Source organism: Gambusia affinis, linkage group LG08, assembly GCF_019740435.1.
Source record: "Gambusia affinis linkage group LG08, SWU_Gaff_1.0, whole genome shotgun sequence".
Lineage (NCBI taxonomy): Eukaryota > Metazoa > Chordata > Actinopteri > Cyprinodontiformes > Poeciliidae > Gambusia > Gambusia affinis.
Window position 1 is genome coordinate 22762825 of NC_057875.1, and position 18915 is coordinate 22781739.

General features: G+C 41.0%; 1 protein-coding gene across 2 annotated transcripts in view; it reads right to left on the bottom strand.

Annotated features, from left to right (window-relative positions):
* Positions 1-3696: 3696 nt before the first annotated feature.
* The window catches only part of fbln1 (fibulin 1), a 46287-nt gene continuing 31068 nt past the window's right edge, over positions 3697-18915 (bottom strand). For both annotated transcript variants that reach the window (XM_044124974.1, XM_044124972.1), the window contains exons 16-17: positions 17646-17786; positions 3697-4261 (exon numbers count right to left, since the gene is read on the bottom strand). In XM_044124974.1, the coding sequence (XP_043980909.1) occupies positions 4122-4261; positions 17646-17786 (281 nt within the window). In that variant the 3' untranslated portion in view covers positions 3697-4121. The remainder of the gene's footprint in view (positions 4262-17645; positions 17787-18915) is intronic.

Below are 18915 nucleotides of genomic sequence, written 5' to 3' on the forward strand. Positions count from 1 at the left end.
GATGAACGCCAGGAAAAAAGAAGGAGTGGGTGAGTGTAGGAGTCGGCCGAGCACGTGCCTCCCCGAGGTCCTCCGGGCCCCGTCTGGGCTCAGCCGCTCCAAAAGCCCCGGGGCTAGCCTGCTGTCAGCCCCCCAGGACTCCGTCCGCCGCGACCCAGTCCGCACCGAGCGGCCTGACCGCTGTTACGCCGCAGCCGAGAGAGCAAACAAACAAACTGAGACTCACGGGTCAGCTTCCCTCGCCGTCACGTCGATTCAGGAAGCCCACTCGGTTTAGTCATAGCCGAGGCCTGCAGCGCGCGCGCGGCTCCGTCGTGGCTTATAGGAAGGAGAATCTGGCAGAAGACATTTGCTCATTTGTCCCCACACATGTACATGGTTTGCTAACGCTGCTCGGGGACCGCTGCCCCAGTCTTTCTGATTCTGGAGCCAGAAGGACCTTTTTTTTTTTTTTTTTTAACTGGCTAATGTCCTCCCACACAGTCTGACTGTGTGACTTTTTTATTGTTCATATTTAGCTCTTTATGTTTCTCCCCTGGGTTCCTGCGGATTTGCTGTAACTGTACATCCAAGCAAAAAAAAAAAAAAAAAAAAAAAAGATCCAGCATAAGCCTTATTTTAAACCTCAAACTGAAAGAATTTCTTTAAATGTGAACGACGCAGTGGTTAAAAATGAACTACTGCTTTAAATAGTGTTTCATTATTTTTCTTTAGGTTTGTGTACAGAAAATATCACAAGTCTGTCATGATTATACAACTATGTACTTAATTTACTCCTTTGTGTTATTAAGCTCACCACAATTACTGTTTTTTTCTTCTTCTTGATGCATAGCTAAATTGATTATTTTTTTGCTCTCTTAAAAAGAGTGCGACCATCTAAGGCCTCCAGTATTTATTGGCGTCAATAAATACTGGATTGAAACAAACATGCAAACACCGAAGAACACAACTTTTTTTTTCTTCTGTCTCTTCATGCCAACCACTGGTTTGAACTGCTGCCCTGTGTTTTCTCTGAAAAGAGGTTATCCCCCTTACTGTGAGGGTTTACAATCCATCACAGTGCGTGTATTGAGATTATGATGTATTAGTTCTCTCCTTATTTGTCTCTAAAGCATCTGGAGCTTTGACCATGCCCGTCCACAGCGATGATTGCAGTAGTCAGACCATTACTAACATGTTCCCAGCTCATTTACCGTCTCATCTCCCCCCATGACTTATGGAAAGAAACGATCTGGTTCACCAGCCATGCCTGAGGTCTCATTTTTACTGCCGCTCCTTTAAATACTTATCTAAACCTGGCCTTCTGGTTTTTTTTTGTTGAAAATCTAACAGAAACATCCCCGCTCACCAAATCGCCTGAGGGCATTCAGAGGACCAACATAATATCTTATCCGTCTCTTGACAGATATCGCTGGGCGCAAACGCAAACACAGCATTTTCTGGATGTCACCATGGAAACCAAAGTTCCACTGAGCACCACGAACAAATGTCAAACGGTCAAGATAGCTTGATTCATATATCTCTGTTTGCTCGCTAATATTGACATGTCTGAACTTTCAAAATTAGGTTGGCTGTCGTGAGCGTGGTCAGGGCCTTTGCTAAAAGGAATTATGGTTTTGTGATTATGGTCCGCCACATGCAGTTTTTAGCTCTGTTGCCATTGCAGCAAGAAGGTCTTCAAATCCAAGGCCACGACCTTTCTGGAGTTTGCGTGGTCTCTATGTGCATGCACGTGTTTTTTCTGGGTATTCCTCCTACTGTTCTAAACGACAGGATTCTGGTGCCATATTAAACTTTGTAAAAATACCATAATTTAACAGTAAAACACAAAAGATCTAAACAGTGGACACCTTGATCGTATTGACAGAAAAACAGTGGTTATTCCTACTCCTGCTCCACTATCGCATACCAATAATGTTACCTGTAACATTTGATTGCATATTCCTTAACCTTTACTCAAAAATGGATTTGTGTGCATGCACTCATTAAACTTGGCAAAATATATGATTCTGAAGAAAGATTGAAACATATCTGGTTCTTCTTGCTCAAACCCGACAAAACATGAAAAAAATACAGACCAATAAAACAGAAAACATTCAGGCTTTCCCCCAGTGTATTATAAGACTGGCGGGCCACCAGGCTTTACTTGGCCTTCCCACCAGGCTACAAATTGTTTATTAATTTTAGGGTGTTTTTTTATGTGTGCCTTTTTAAAGACTTTATAGTTGGTGTTTATAGGTATTGTTAATAATGTCTTCCAATAACACATAATTACCTATTGACATATAAAAAATTTCCTGTCAACTTTAAAAAATTTTTTAACTCAAACACATGGCGGGCCACTGGATAAATGACTGCTCTAGCACTACTAACACCAGGCTTAGCTAGTTTTCTGGGGGAAACCCTGACCTTCAACCCAAAGCCTTAAGCAAAAGCGTTTGTGTAATAGAGAAAACGTTTGAGCCCCTTGTTAGTGATTTACAATCCCTTTTCTTTAGGGTGTAAATACTTTATTTTAATAACATTTGCATGCTTTGTTTATTGTTGAACATCTGTAATAAAAAAAATCAATTGTGGTTTGTGAGTACTTTCAACTTACCAATTTTGGCTCTCATGGCGATGCACCTGGTGTAGACAGTGCGCTATCCCACCAAATGGTGACTCAAAATCAAGACAACGTCGTTGACAACATGCATTTTAAAAATGTGTAGACTGAGATAAAACATTTTTGTGGGCTAATAGCTAAATAAAAACGCGACCTCTGAGAAAAGTAACTTTAAATTAGCTTGCATTTTTATGAATCTATAAAATTACATTGGCGGTGCGAAAGATTAACAAGGATAATAATAATTAAGAGGGCTTTGCCTATGGAATGGAGTTGGAGTTAGACATGAACATAAGCTAGCAGTATTAAGTTGTCAGCAAACAAAATTAGCAGCCGGCTCTCTAGATGATTCTGTTTGGTCAAACTTATTAAACTCAGTTCAGAAAACTAACAAAGCTGAGAAACAAGATGGCAGCCATATTTAAAGACCATCTGGCATTTGCAGTAGCCACGTTTATTTGTAAAACTGTACCATCTTCTCAACTAGCTGCGTAGCATGACTTTGAATGCTAACTTCTCTAGCTTGGCTGAAACACTTAATAAATAGGATGCTCTCGTGTTTTTTCAGCTATTGAAATCTTTTCAGAAGGATCTACTATCCTCTTTGTCTGGAATGCTAACAACACTGTAGCATATAAAGCGCTGGATTTTGAGAAGAAAGAATGATAGCGCCACAGTTTAGGCGTCTTTATGCCTTCTACGACAGCATCCATTATGAGGAGTTACGGATTTCTGTCTTGAAAGAGATCATTTTGCACCTTTCTATAATAATAATTATTTGCAGAATACTGCTCAAAATGTTGAAAATTCTTTGTTTGAATTTTAAAGAAAGTAGCTGCCTAAGACCTATAAACATTATCAAACGAGATAATGAAGCAGAACTGAACTTAAGTTGAAGTGGGAAAATATAACCTGTGGAAAACTGTGATTAAAAAGACTGTTCCTGTAAGGCTGGTATTAAAGTTCATTCTCTGTTTGGAGACAGGACAACAGTGTTTTATTGAAAAACTGAAACACTCAAATTTGTCAGAAAGAAAAAAAAATATAACAAATGTTTCTTAAGTGATAATGGAATGAAATTCAAAAAGTACTGTAAATAAAATAGTGTTTATTCTGTATAAAATGCTTAAATACAAAAATACATTTGGCAAGACGAAGAAAAACAAAAGAAAAAGTTTAAGAAAATGATTATTATTATTAGATTAGTTCTTCACATGCATGCACTTCAAACAAACGGCATATCTGTATCTCTGACATGTGTTTATACCGACAACATAGCGTAAGGTTTCTCAACGATGCTGCACTTTATTCTGAATTTGTCGTCCACAAAATACAGAGCTTTCATCAGAAGCAAGCAGTGGCCTTCAATCTCAACGACAGTCAGAAAGTATTGACGTTGTCGAAACATACAGTTAAACCCCTTGACACCGAGTTATGCCTTCAAAGAACAACAACAACATGTACAGTGTTAAGAGTGGATGTTGTTATATGTGTTGTAAAATCGTCTATGTTCTTCTCAGAACCAGAACTCTGACACAAAGATGTGAACGCTGATGATGCTCTGGCCAGATTCACCCTGGGTTGTCAGGTTGCGCATGGACAGTTTCAGTACTGTTTCCCTTGGACCAATCAGAGGCTTTACAAGGCGAACAACACCTATGGGAACAAAAACATTTATCATGCTAATGGCAACATTAGCAGTTTTTAATACAATCATGCAATCTTAGGCTCAGGTGTTTGGTCATTAATTGAAGTTAAAAGTGACTGTAAATCTCACTCAGTGCAACTTTGAAGTGTTTGTTTTATGGTTTTATTTATTTAATAACAAAAGATATATGTTTTAAAGAGAATGCCTTAAACTTCAATGTTGGACGCTTAAGTACTCTTCCACAGTGCATCCCTTTTTCTATGTTGTACTTAAGCCACTTTGTAACTAATTAGGTCAAATCAAAAATTAAATCTTACTCCAAGATGTGTTAAGGACTTTATAAAGGTTCTTTTAGGGGGGGAGACAAATATTTAACCACTATTTGAAAATGATGTAGTTGACTTAATTAACATTCCTAGAAACCACATGATGCATTGCCAGGTTGTTGTGTGCATCACCAGTCAAAATATACCCTTCTGTGTATATTCAAGTGTCATTCCCTGTCATCCATACCAATAGATTCTTCAGTTTTATGGTAGGTCGAACTCTTATCAGTGCAAGATATATTTACCAGCAAACTACCACGACGTCACATGTCCAAATCCAATCCTTAATTTAGAGTTATTTGCAGTTTTGATAGGCATGTTTTCTTGAGGCACAGACGTTATGTCAAACAGAGACTGGTGCCTTTAGGCAGCACGGTTTTGACAAATAGTTTGGAGTCCTTCACCAACAAGTGAGGAAGGTTGGTTCCAGGTCAGCACTGTCAACTAAAATGTGGATTACATGGCCCAGCCTCCTGAGAAATAGGTCTCCGTTTTACGTTTCTGGAAACCAGAAATATGTGCACCACGTATGTTCTACTCGTGAGCATCACACTGGTTTCTGAACGCGTGCCGACATGCCTTATTTCCTGGCTACTAGGATGGTATTTAATACAGAGTCGTGCATTTTTCCCTAACCCAAATAGGTATTTTAATGTCCTGACCATTAACCAGGTAATTTATTTTATTTTGTTGCATATGTGAAACCACGTATGCTTCGGTTTATATGTGGGACCAAATCATTTGTATAAAAGAGAGAGGGAAAAGGCCAATGTATGGATTTATTGCTGTGTTAAATCGTGATAAGGAAAGGTAAAACAAGAGGTCAGGAAAAGGTTCCTGGAGAACAGTCAATTCAAAAAGCCTTTGTGTTGCTGGAACAATCTGCCCTACTAATGGGTTTAGTTGCCTGACTTAAAATAAAAAAAAATAAAAGCATAAAGCCTGTTGATTGTGTAACAAAAACAAACAAACAAACAAAAAAAACAATACCAACATACTAAAAGTGGATATTCTCTTTGGTGTGTCTCGAAACACTTGTTTTGAAACTGCATTGAGTCAATGTGTTCTCTGTTAGCCAAAATTATCTCACAGTTATTGCATTAGCTTAGAGAAACTGTCCATTTAACCTAGTTGTTAGAAATAAATCAGCCTGAAATTATCTAATGTATGTAGGAACGTCCTCCAGTTGCTTCTGTTTGTATCATATTGGCACACAGATGTTTCCTACAGATACGGATAATCATTCTGTAATCATTGAAAGTTTCTGTACCTCAACCATCAGTTTCAGTTTTTCTGTAAAAAAGATAATTTCAAACCTTTATTCACATTATTAGCAGGGCGAGAAGTTAAAGGTGAGAGGTTTATCTGTACAGAGCACTTCTGCATATACAATTGTGTGTGTGATTCTCATACAAAGGAATCAGAAGAAATTGTGGAATAAAAACACTTTTGCTAACTTTGAGCTGATTACACCAAAGCACTGAAGGTTGAGGTTTTTGTTTCTTTTCATATGTCATGTTTTGACTAATGCATAATGTATGAGCCTCTGTATAGGATGCCAGGACTTCTCCTTGGCAGAATCATAGATACATTTTGTATTTGAACAACACAATATGTGGGATACAATCAATTTCAATCTGCCAGGCTCAAGTCTGTATGCTCAATTTGGAGGTGAGTGCTCTTCACTCCAGCCAACAGCATTATTCCAACAGAGAGAATCAGCACATACATAGGAAGCCAGAACATGGAGTGTGTTTCTTGTTTTTGCTGGCCTAGTACGATTTTCTTGTTGTATAAGTCATTCAAAAAATTGCTTAACCCACCCCTTATCATTAGCGCGACACTCAGAAAGTGTACAGCAGATGTCACGGTCGGCCAGTGGGGAAGTGGGTGTTTGTCCTGTCAGATTGCCATAGAAAAATACCTTATAATAGCGCACATGGGGTCAGTACGACTCCGCCTGACCGCAATCGGTAAAAAGACCAAATGACCCCATTTCTTAAGAGAGCGGGAGGGTTAAAGTACTGCCAGCTAGTTGGTCTGGTTTTGTTTGGAATAATATTTAAAATGGGAGCGTTATGTTTTTGATATATTAACAAAAAAATAAACAAGTCGCATTTACATCAGTATTTTGAAATGTTTCCACTCTGGGACCTGTTTTCTAAAGGATCTGTGTATTTGATTTGTGTAAATCACATTAAACAAAGTGCAGCATAATTTAAAAACCAAAAAATAAAGTTCTCGTTTCTGGTTTCCCAAAATGCTGGATCTGCATGGACACATAGCCTAAATGACAAAGAAAAACAAAAAATTGCAGACACATTAAATTTTGAGATGGGGCCTAAGAGACACTTTTGAATAATACCCCTTTTAAAACTAAGTAGATGTAGGACTGTAAATTGTTAGCCAGTTCACTTGGAACCTGGTGATTTACAAGATTTAAAAGCCAAAATAAAGAAATATATTTTACTTATCAGATTAATTTCAAGTCTATTGTGTATTCTTTTTCTTTTAGATGAGCTAAGAAATAAAGTGAGTCCCTAATGATCTTTAAGAAATGGTTATGACAAAACCTCACAAATCAGAGACGCATTAAAGTCAAAAGTAAAATAGATGATAGAATAAACACAGCGCTACAGAGCATTACTGAATTCCCTGGGAATTCACTGGGTGCTGTTTTTAAGTGAACATGTGATTACGGGAGAGAGGGGGGTTGGTGTCGGTATTTATGCAGGCTGTCAGCAGGCCTTTCCCTGCTCAGGGTTGGTGACATTTCAGCTTTGGCCTGTTTGAACACAACCACTCACATGTTCTTGGACTGCACCTTACAACACCCTACTTCGTTTCACTCCGGTCATTTCTGTTTCACTTATTCAGAGTCAGTAAATCGCTCAGACCGTTAGATGAATGATTCCATAACTTAACTAGGCGTGGATAAAACATGACGAGCGATCGCTTACCTCCATTCATCAGGATTACGAGGCTCCTCCCTGTGACACTTTAAAACTAGAAGCGAATCACATTTGGTTGTCATGCACAACAAGGGGAACGATGATCCGTAACGTGCCAGCCACGACGTCCTTTGGGACACTGGCATTGTAAAACGATGGATCCCCCACCCACTCATTCTGCCTTTTTTCCCTCGCCTTCCCTCTCTTCCCTTCCTGCGGGGGCCTGGTGTTTGTGGCACCATCACTGTGGCCTACAAGGGTAAATGAATCCCATGTGTTTGATGGAAAGGAGCAGTCGCAGTCACGCAATACAGCCATGAAGGCATTCCTCCAGGAATCCTTCTTAAACTCAAGGAAGGATAAACTTGCGGCACTGGATCTGTTTTCTTCTCCCCTCTCTCTCTCTCTCTCCTTCATTTTATTTCACTTTCTCATCCTTCTCAGAGTTTGATCTGAGGGCAAGCAAGAAAATGCAGCTGATTATGGCGATAGGCGTAGAGAAGAGCAGGAGCTGGGGCCCCCTCGTACCAGCGTTACCTCCCTTGTTTTGGTGTTTTGGAACGACGTTGCATGGCGACAATTGACAGGAGAGGCACGTGCCCGAGGTTTTATCGTTTCCAAATTTTTGACGTGATCCAAAATGTCTCAGGTCTGTGTAAGAACCAGCTGAAAACGGCCGTCAGGGGAAGGTCGGACTTTAAGTCTGGAGGTTGTTTTCCGACTGAAGCCAGCGGAGATACCGGAGCTGACAGAAGCAAATTATTAGCGAAGTTCCAAAGTTCAGTATTTATTTGTTGAATCGATTCAAATGTTTTAAATGATGCGGAGGGTAAATTTGGCTGAGGCTTAATGAGGGCAGAGCACTTGTTAATCAGGGTCAACAAGGTTTTCCTCCAAACCTCCTGCTGAGTGTTTTTATGAAAACATCCTAAACGATCTAACCACATAAGAAAACACTTAGCAAAATACAGGGAAACATTATATCCACACTAATGTAACTTAAGGATTTCTAAACACAGCAATATGTGGAATGTGTCTGAGCCCTATTAGTGTTTTGTAAATTTGTTTTGTGGTCTAATTAGCGTAATAAGTGTTCCCCCTATGAACAAAAATCTGTTATAATGCCCCTTAACTGCTCCAGATTTCTTCTGAGGCTGTGGTGGGAAATTAAAAGACTTTGAAACCCCCAAACTGTTTGAATTTTGTTTGCTGTAGGGCGTAGCACAACGCATAAACGGCGATCACAGTTATTGCAAAGTCGAGTGGCATTGGAACAATACAGAGGTTTGTGCATTGAGCATTTTTGCTTTGATTGTGAAAAGTGTTTGGTCGTTTGCAACGTTCAGCGTGAAAGATTTTGATGCTTAAATCATTGTGCGTGACCTCTTGGAAGCCTTTCATCGAATCCTGACTTGATGATTCGGTGTTTCCGTAAGCTTTCCCCATCAAAAGCAGAGCGCCGTCTTCAATGAGGGGAAAGCATCAGCTAACAGCTGGGCCTCATTGCGCTCAAAGCGAACCTGAGGCGAAACCACAACCGCACTCCCATCCTGAACATTTCATCCAGATGAAAAGTCAAAAGGCCACGCACAACAGGTTCACTTTGATTAGCTAGCACACAACAGGGGCCTTATTTAAGCCAATAAACCCGTTGAGACCGTAAAAACTCAAAAAATTAATCTCAGGCCTGGTCCGTCTGAGGAGACGTTTACAGTTGAAGTCCTGAAGGAGTTTGCGGTCCACCTCCCGTTCAATGAGATATCAACCACCAGGTTCAAAGGTGACTCCACTGGTCCCAACAGCCACCACCAAACAGCTGTACAATCCATCTGTTCGCTTTGAAGAAGAAAAAAAATCAAATAAATGCCTGTGAGTAGCCGAGACAACCTCACAAATGCCAGAAGGCATTTGTCATCCTTTACAGCCACAAGGTCTGCAGTATTGAAGGCTTACATGTAAACAGTGCAATTTCAGGGTTTCTTGGTTTCTACAACTCGGCGAGAAATTGGATGGGAAAATCTAAAATGAATGGGTTTCACACCAGAAACAAATGAAAAGCATGTACTGACTCCGCCGCAGTATTGTTTAATGACACATTGGCTACGGCGCGACGGCGGGTCCACGGGAGCCAAGTTGGTGGAGAAGTGCTTGAATGGTTTACTTTAACGTCACTGCAGTAATATGCGTTCAGCGTCTTTCACTGACGGCTGCTACTTTATTAGGTACCACAGTTCAATTCATCATTCACACAAACGGTAGATGAGCCAATCACACGATAGCAACTCAGTTCATTTATTTGTAGAGTCAGCGAAGATGACTTGCTGAATGTTTAGCTTAGCACCTTTAATAAAGGCAGTTCTGAAGGCAAAAGATTCTTCCAAACTACTGATGTGACCTTGACTTTTTGTTGTTGCTAGGTAACCAATGAGAGGTTGAGCTGCTAGTGCCTTTGCTCTGCCTACATCCCCCAGAATGCTGTGCGGTTCTGGGTCAGAGTTCAGTGAAATAATGGACATATTTTCAATTGATAGTGGTTATGTTATGTATCCATTACAATATGTACTGTGGATTTATTGCCTCGCCCTACATGTTAACAGCTGTTTTACTCTCATTAATTTCCTCCAAAAATACACAGTGAAATAAAACGAGCTTTTATCAAAATGTTATTGATATAGCAGTCTTCCTTCAGTCACACAAGTCAAATGGTCAGTAGGCCTGTCGCAATAAATCAATTAATCGCATGACAATTAAAACAAATTCAATCATTTTTATTTGCATAATTTATCAGTTTTCTCTTTCTGCCAAAAACTGGATGGTACGAGGCTTCAATCTGGTGTTTTGGTCCTTTTTTTTTTTGAAGGACGTGAAAAAATATGCCTCATAATGCATTTATTTGTTTTCCTCTGTTGTTTATGATGGATATTTTAATGTCTTCCAGTTGCAGTGTTAAATATTCATTCAAGTTTAAAGTTCATTCATCTTTGAGAATGTGTTCCTGCATTATTATACCTTTACCATTATATTGCTTGAAATATTATCGTTCTGGGACAGTTTATCATTAATGGTCAGTAATAATTTTCATCACTTTGTGTTCAGTCTCACTGACAACAAACTAGTGCTTGCCTCTACCGCCTCCATTAAGTTTTATTCTTAGTCTTAAATCACTTTCCCCATTAGGAAACGGACACATTTCAGTTCTGATAACCGTTCACGGAGGCTGACTTGACAATCCTTTTAAACTTCCAGGCAAAGCAACCTGAACCAGCTACGTTCAAGCGGAGCGCTCATGCCTCTCTGGGGTAAGATCTTGTGTTTGCAACCTTTTCACTGCTACGCAGTCGGACGGTTAGGTCAGGCTATCCAAACACAGCGCTGACCACTGTGGAGAGCAAGTGGGATGCGTGTGCAGTCCAGCTCGGTAAGGCCAACACATGCGGCTTGATATTTTAAGGTCAATTAACAGAGAGTCATTGTCACTGATCTCTTCAGTGGCTCGTGGGTTGTTGCTGGACAGTGACTGGTGACATGACTGGTGAACAGTAGCCTAAAGGCCACGGATATGTTCTTTTCTTGGGTATTCAGTTTTTAGCAGCTGTGGGCCAGAGCAGCTGAGATGACATAACACGCACCATTATCTTTACCGCAACCTTTCTGCAGCAACACAAGCAACCTTTCAAAGCCAAAGCCTGGAGGCATAAAATAGCCTGAATGAAAAATGGCAGCGGAAGAAAAACTTGCTTTGTCTGCACTTTGAATCGAGCGTCTTTAATAAAGTCTTCTAAAATGTAGTAAATGGAGCAAAGCATGGACTTGCTGATGAGCTGCTGAGGTCTTTTTGAGCTTTGGTGTGTCGCACACAAGGCATGCAAGTAAGCTCCGATAATTTTGTAGCCTTGACGGCTATCTAAACAAAACTTGAGAACACGCTGTTTGAAAGCATTTGACTAACGTTTTCATTTGATTCATTAAAGTTCATATTCGGGAGATAAATGTGTCACTGTGAATTATGTGCACAATTTTGTTGCAGATAATAATAAGAAAATCGTCCCCCGCTTTACTGAAGACAGGGAAAATTAGAAGAAATGTATGACAGCGAGTTATGTGAATAGTTTTATTGTTAATAAGAAGAGAACATCTTCACTGCATAACACTGTCACTCCCAGTGATGGAAAAAGTTCCTAACTCTAGTGTGAGTGGAGATATTGATACTCGAGGCCAAATCTTTCTCAATTACAAGTAAAAGTGACTCGCTCAAAAGTTTACTCCGGTTTAAGTACTTAAGTACTTACGCTTTGGAAATACTTCAGTATTCAGAAGTACAAATTATGTTTGTGTTGTAGTGACATGTAGAACCACTCTGACACAAGACGTCTACGCCACCTGCAAAAACTTGGCACTATTTTCTTTATGTTATTATTACTTAAAACGTCCCACCCCTCAAACAAAAAACAAAAAAGAACCAGACTTTTTCCTCCTCACAACTATAAGTAATGGTAATTACAATACTGTATTTAACACAGAAACTTAAAAACATCAAACATCGAACTAAGATGTGGCCGCTGGTTTCTCCGCTCGAGTTTCTCTAACCGGCCCCATTGCCGAGTTTTGTGTGAATGAAAGCGGGAGCTTGGCTCGCCGCACTTAACGAGGATGACGTAATTACAAATCCCAGGTGTGAGCGGCGCCTGTGATCAGCTCCCATTCTGGTGAGGAGCATAGCGTGTGGCCAATTGCATTCGAGTAAAGAAAACCATCAACTGCGGACTACAGAGCCACGCCGAGCCAAAAGGAACGAGTAGTGACAAGCTCCCGAGAAATATAGAGGGGTTGAAAGTCACCGTCCACCACCGGACCGCCACGTTTCACTATGGGTATGGTGTGTTGAGAGCGAGTGCAGTGTAAGCGCATGCAGGTCACAAATTGGGAGTATAAAATAGATTGAATATAGAGATTAGACTAAAAACTGATTCTCCACATTTTGAATGATAATCCTTCAGTAAACTTTACTCAACTCTCAACTAAATGGACTAAAGCAACAAGCTGATGAGCCGTCAAGGCACTTTCCTTTTGAGTTTGGCACATCACATGAGAAATATGAATAAAAGCACAGGGGAGGGGGGGAATTTTATATTTACTAGTCAGCCACACAAGACGGGATTTTTCTAAGAATTCGGTGTTTGAAAGCACAAACTTAACAATGAATTTAAATTGAACAGATTCCACAAACCCCGGGCAGGCGAATGGATCAGGATGACTTACAGAGACAGTTTTATTGCAATTAACATGTACTTTGTGTTCACACTGCATACGTGGTTTGTCCCTACGACGACCACGTCTCTGCATGGTTATCTGCTCATCGGACCACCCTGAGGGCCGCCACAGTCAGCGTATGTGCGACTGGAATCGCTGGGTGGAGAAGACCCTGGTTCTGATTAGCCCCATAAATCTGCTCAACAAGTATTCCTCATGGGCTTGGCGCTCTCTGGTGGGCCCCTTGCAGCTTTGTTGGGATTCATCTGCCGTCCAGACCAGAGGAGCTGACCGTCTTCGGAGCCAAAAGCTCCAGCAGGTCAGAAAGTGGTCATGTCTCACACTGAGAGCTCACATTCCACCCGCTACTGTCGGCCGCGCCGCTGGACGATGACTACCTGGACCGGGCTCCTTCTTCTCTTTGTCTATCCAGCTCGCTTTCATCAGCGCTCCGTCAAATCAGCCGCAGAGGCGCATCTACACCGGCGTATGAAAAATGACCAGAATTTAGCGTTGCCGTCTTAAACGCTCATGATGTATGTGTCGCATGAAAAAAAAAGAAAAAAAAAAGGGGTGGGGGCTCTGTATTAAGTGCAGTTTCCAGTAAAATATATATATACAGCATAATAAAAAGTTATTTTCCCACACAGCAAAGATTAACGGCACAGTAAAGTCCTCCCGTGACAATCGCTCATGAAGAGGAGTTACTCAGAGAAATCCAATGGATGACTAAGCGTGCTGTCCGTGTGGTTCCACAGTTGTCTCTTCATTGTCTATAAAGTGGATTTACACACACTGTAACGAGACATGGAGCTGTGTTCAAATGTATGGTTTGTACAGTTAAAAGATATTAACACAATGTCCCGTCGAAACAGAAAAAGAAAAAAAAAATCGAATAAATCCCAAGGCCCAGTGATACTGGGCGTATTCATCGAGCCGACCGTAACATTTAAAGGCAGGGAAGATGTGTGCGATTCAATGGAAGGCGGTAAAAACAGAGAGAAAGGAGGATTTATTCTACGAGGCTATCAGGGAGCCGGTGTATTAATCCAGCAACTGACTGCTACACTTAATCATCCCCAATATCAGGTCCGATCAGACAACCTTCCCCCAATTAAAAGAGCAATGCATTTCATCATCTACTGAGTCTCCATGGGTTAATCTTAACACATAGTTTTAGAGTTGGGTAGTAACTAGTTACATTTTACTTGAGTAACCTTTCAGAGAAAGCCTACTTTTTACTATTCTGTGTTTTGTACTTTTACTTGAGTAAATTGTCTGGATACTCTACACACTGCGAGTAACTTCACTGAGCGAAGAACAAACTCGTCTTAACCAAAACCTCACCAGAGACAGACATGCACAGCAGTTTTATATTGAAAGAGACTGATTCTTTTTGCCTGATTTTGTTGTTTTGTAATTATTTATATTAATTATTTACACTTTGGTCATTAAAATAGCAACATTTCCACATAACTTTATATTTTGGTCTGTCTGATGATGTAATTTTGACATATTAAATGAGTGTATTTTTTTGACCAGTTACCCGAGTCACCTTTTTCACCAAAGACACTTTTCACTCTTACTTAAGTAAGAATAGCACTCCCACAACATATTTTTACTCAAGTTAAACTAAAAAGTAGAAATCCAAGAAATGACTTGAATTAAATTTTTGTGGGGCTCAACCCACCTCTGTTTATTCTCTTGTAAAGTCTAACTGTGGCAGACCTTGTGTGTCGTTTGCTCTCTACTTGAAGGAATCTTGTGGCGTTGCTACCCCACCACCGCGGTTTGATTTTGATCGTGTCTGCCAAGTCCTGAGAGACCATCGTGTTCGCTCAGATGCGCGGGGCCCTGGGGCTCTTCATCCAGATGAACCAGAGACGAATGGTTCTGGACTGAGAAATAACAGCGTGGCTCTCCCGCTGGACTGTGTGTTCGGCCAGAGTTGCACTTGTGTATGCTGGTTTGAGTCCAGTGCCTTGCTAAAGTGTCCTTACCCCTTGGATTTTGTTTTGACTTTCACAACCACAAACTTCAGCATATGTAATCAGGAAGTAACCGACACGAGGTAAAAAAAAATTACTGTCACAACATAGTTACAATTTTAACAAATATGTTTAAAAAAATATCATAAACTCCATCTTTAAAGCAAACCAAACGGGACTGGTGTGAATGCACCCTCGTTTTCTTTCTACTTCACACTCATGCACTACTTTGTGCTCATCTGTCACACCGAATCCTAATAACATCATCTTATAATTTGCAATGTAAAAAAGATATGAAAAAGTTGTATCTTCCAATCGAATTATCAAACGAGAATGTTTCTTAAAAGCCAGCAGCACATATTTAGGATTCCTAATTGGCTCGTTTGACACTTTTAATATCTCAAAACAGGGACAAAATGAATGGGAGCGACTGTAGTTTGAGCTGACACGTTCATCGCTGGAGCCTGAATGTCTGCCGCTGTCCACGTCCCACCAAACCGTTATACAACCGATGGAGTCACTGTAGACGCTGGAAACTAAGCTTCCTTGTGTGACACATCAGCGAGCCTCATACAATGGTTACGCAACACTAGCGTCTGCAGGCCAAAGTACCAGCGGCGCAAATTTAGAAAAAGAAGAAAAAAGAAAGAGAGACAGAAAGAGGCGCCATCATCACACCATGACCACTACACATTTCAGTAAGTAAGTTAGTGACCTCAGGTTCCAGTGAGCCGGGGTGCCTTTGGGTTTTAGAGGTGTGATGAGCGGACTGCTGCTAACACGGACCAAGCTGCATCCAATAAGCAAAACGACGGGTTCGGGAGAAAAACGGCTCCTAAAAAACAGGCCTTTCATGTGGTTGTCAGTTTAAGTGCTCTAATGCTCGGCGAGACACTGAGGCCTATCGTGAAGAAATGGAACAATGCATTCAACCACATGAAGCAAAGAGTCACAGGATTACTTCTGCACAGACTTTTCCTCCTTATTTTCTCATTGTCTTACTGTCTCATTCTGTGTCTCTTTCTCTCCCTGCTGTTTTATTTGCATTCCTTCCACTGTACACACACACATTGTTCTATAAAATTGAGCACTAATATAAACAAGGAATTAAGCAAGATCTTCTCTGTACACACACCCAAACGCATGGACCGATTACTGACGCCAAATTACACCATTGTGAATTCCAACAAAGCGTGCCATTTGAAATAAATGCATACAATCATAAAATCTGCAGAGATCTGTATGAATTATTACCCCCAACTGCTATATGTCATCCACCTCTTTCTATAAATTTGGGCGTGTTTGATCAGCGCACATCTGTTTCTCTAAGTTCACAAATGTGAAAGAACTGCGTGCGCTCATAATCCAGCATTCACCCGGTGACAGCCACATTTTTTCTCCTCGTATAACCTCTTCATCTCCTCTCCCGCTCCGTAAAGGCAGATGTGCTTACTGACAGCCAGTGTCTTCATCCGTTACAGAGACAAGAACTTTCTTTGCACAACCAACTCCTCCCTGCATCTCAACAGAGAAACAATAGACTGCAAAAAAGAAAACTAAATCCATCCATCTGTTGTCTTCCGATTATCCGGGGTCGGGTCGTGGGGGCAGAAGCGCAAACAGGGAGACCCAGAAATTTTCTCTCTCCAGCCACTTGGGCTAGTGCCTTTGGGGGAATCCCAAGGCGTTCCCAGGCCAGCTGATATACATAGTCCTGGGTCATAATGTGGGTCTCCTTTTGGTGAGACGGGCCTGGAAGACCTCCGCACGGGAGACCTTAACTGGCTCAACTGAGGAGAACACTGAGTGCCTCCCAGATGACTAAGCTTCTCACCCCATCGCTATGAAAGAGCCTTACACCTTGTGGAGGAAACTCATTTTGGCCTCTTCTGGTCACTACCCAAAGCTCGTGACCATAGATGAGCGTTGGAACATAGATTGACCAGTAAGTAAAGAGCTTTCCCTTTTGACTCAACTGTTTCTTCACCACAAAGGCCCGGCACAGCGCCTCTGCGTCACTGCAGATGGAGAACCAATCCACTTATCGATGTCCTGCTACATATTCCCTCATTCGTGAACAAGACTCCAAGATACTTAAACTTCTCCACTTGAGGCAGGACCTCTTCCGGAGAAGGCACTGTGCCATTTTTTGGCTCAAGACTCTTGGCTTTGGAGACACTGATCCTCAGCCAGGCCACTTCACTCTCTGCTGTGAACCGCTCTAGCGAAAACTGTAGATCCCGACCCGATAAAGTCAGTAGCACCACATCATCTGCAAAGAGCAGAGAAGCGATCCACTTTGGCTGCAACTACACTCTGTCCATTAAAGTTAGGAACAGAATTGGTGACACAAGGAAACCCTAGCAAAGGCCAACTCTCACTGGAAACGAGTTGGACTTCCTGCTGGCAATGCAGGCGAGATGCCTGAGCCTCCTCAGCTGACTCCTTTCAGTGTGGATAAGCAGTGGCTCTACTCTAAGTCCCTCTGGGTTGATCTGGTTCAGTGTTCCACGACCAGAATGAAAGCCACTCTGTTTCTCCTGAACCCGATGTTTGACTGTCCAGCAGACCCTCAACTCCAGACCTCCCTAACAAACCTTTCCAGGGAGCTTTCATTGTGTGATCCTTCTCTAGTTTGAACACACCCCTTTTAAATAAGGGGACCAAATATACATTTACAAGATGCTTGAAGTCTGTCATGACAGAATGCTGAAAAGTGCAAGTATTCATTGTGAATACTTGCGCAAGGCACTATAACTTTACTTTTAATAAGAAAAACTACTTCCTTTGAGAAAACCAGAATGCTGTGTCTGATCACAGATGCCAGAGGGTGGTAAATGTTACATAACAAAACTGCTTTTGTGTGAATCTACTCACCCACATACACTCCATTCTCCACTCGCTTGATGATGTCAAAGGCGTTCTCTATGTTGCCCTCTAGGATTTCAAACTTGACGTCATAAGTACCTAAGTGGTACGATCCGTAAGCCGGAACTGTCGTTCTCAGGAAAACGATTTCTGTTGGAAGATAATCAAGGACAAAAAAAGGACCTAAATCCTCATAAGGGTTCTTCTGGCAGACTTGTACCACATGATATACTGAAAGATGCTGCGGTCTGTGTTTTGTTGTATACTGAGAGGGTCACAGAGAGTTTGAAGCTTTTCAGTACCGCTGCTCAACTAAAGTGCTTTCAGTCCTTTACACCCCAACGTGGAGCTTATGAAAGATGACAAGGGCTTAACTCTCTGAGATACTGAACATGTCTTAGACAGGCACAGCATGCCGGCCAATAGATGCTTGTCAGCTGTCACCGTCTGCAAATGATTACAGTGGTTACTTCTATTCAGGCAGCATGACTCCAGCTCTCAGCTAGAGGGCTGCCAGTGTTTTTTTATTTTTTTTTTATTGGGGAAGATGGAGTCATGAACTGAAAAAGACCAGGAACCTAAATTGAACATGTTTTTTGTTTAGTGTAGTGCCTCAATAGTATTTGGAACAGTAGAACAATTTTTGTTGTTCATTTTATTCTAGCCACGTCTTGTTCCAGCTCTGTGCTGGAAATGTACATTTCTATTTTTTGTACAAGAGCAAAATATTAAAAGCACCGATAACATTTCCATTTTTCTGATTATGTAAGGAAGAATGTTTTTTTTTTTTGTTTGTTTGTTTTTTTTACATAATTTTCCACATCAGCATCTAATAGAAGAATGCATCCAGTATCTTTCTGCAAATGTTATGTTTTTTTTCTTTTATTTTTAAACCTAAAAATTAAAATAAAATGGTGGGGGAGGGGTTAAATCACAAAATACGAATAGATATTTATTGTAACTTACAAGCTATAATTCAAAAGGGCATAAAACATCCGTGGTTCCAAATTAGGTTTATTCAGCTGGACTCAGGGCAAAAATGGGTTTTTAGATTGTAAAGGCTGCAGACCACTACCTTCTCTCTGGCCAACATCAATCTGTCCTTCAAGGGTTTCCTCTTGAAAATTCTGATTGATGGTTAAACAAGTGCAGTGTCTTTGTAACTGAAGGGCCATGAATGTTCAAATCAGGAGAAATAAAAACATGCTTCAGGATGTGTGATGGCATTTTATTTATATCGGAGACTTTTTTTTAGCATCCTGCAGTCTGCTTACATGGT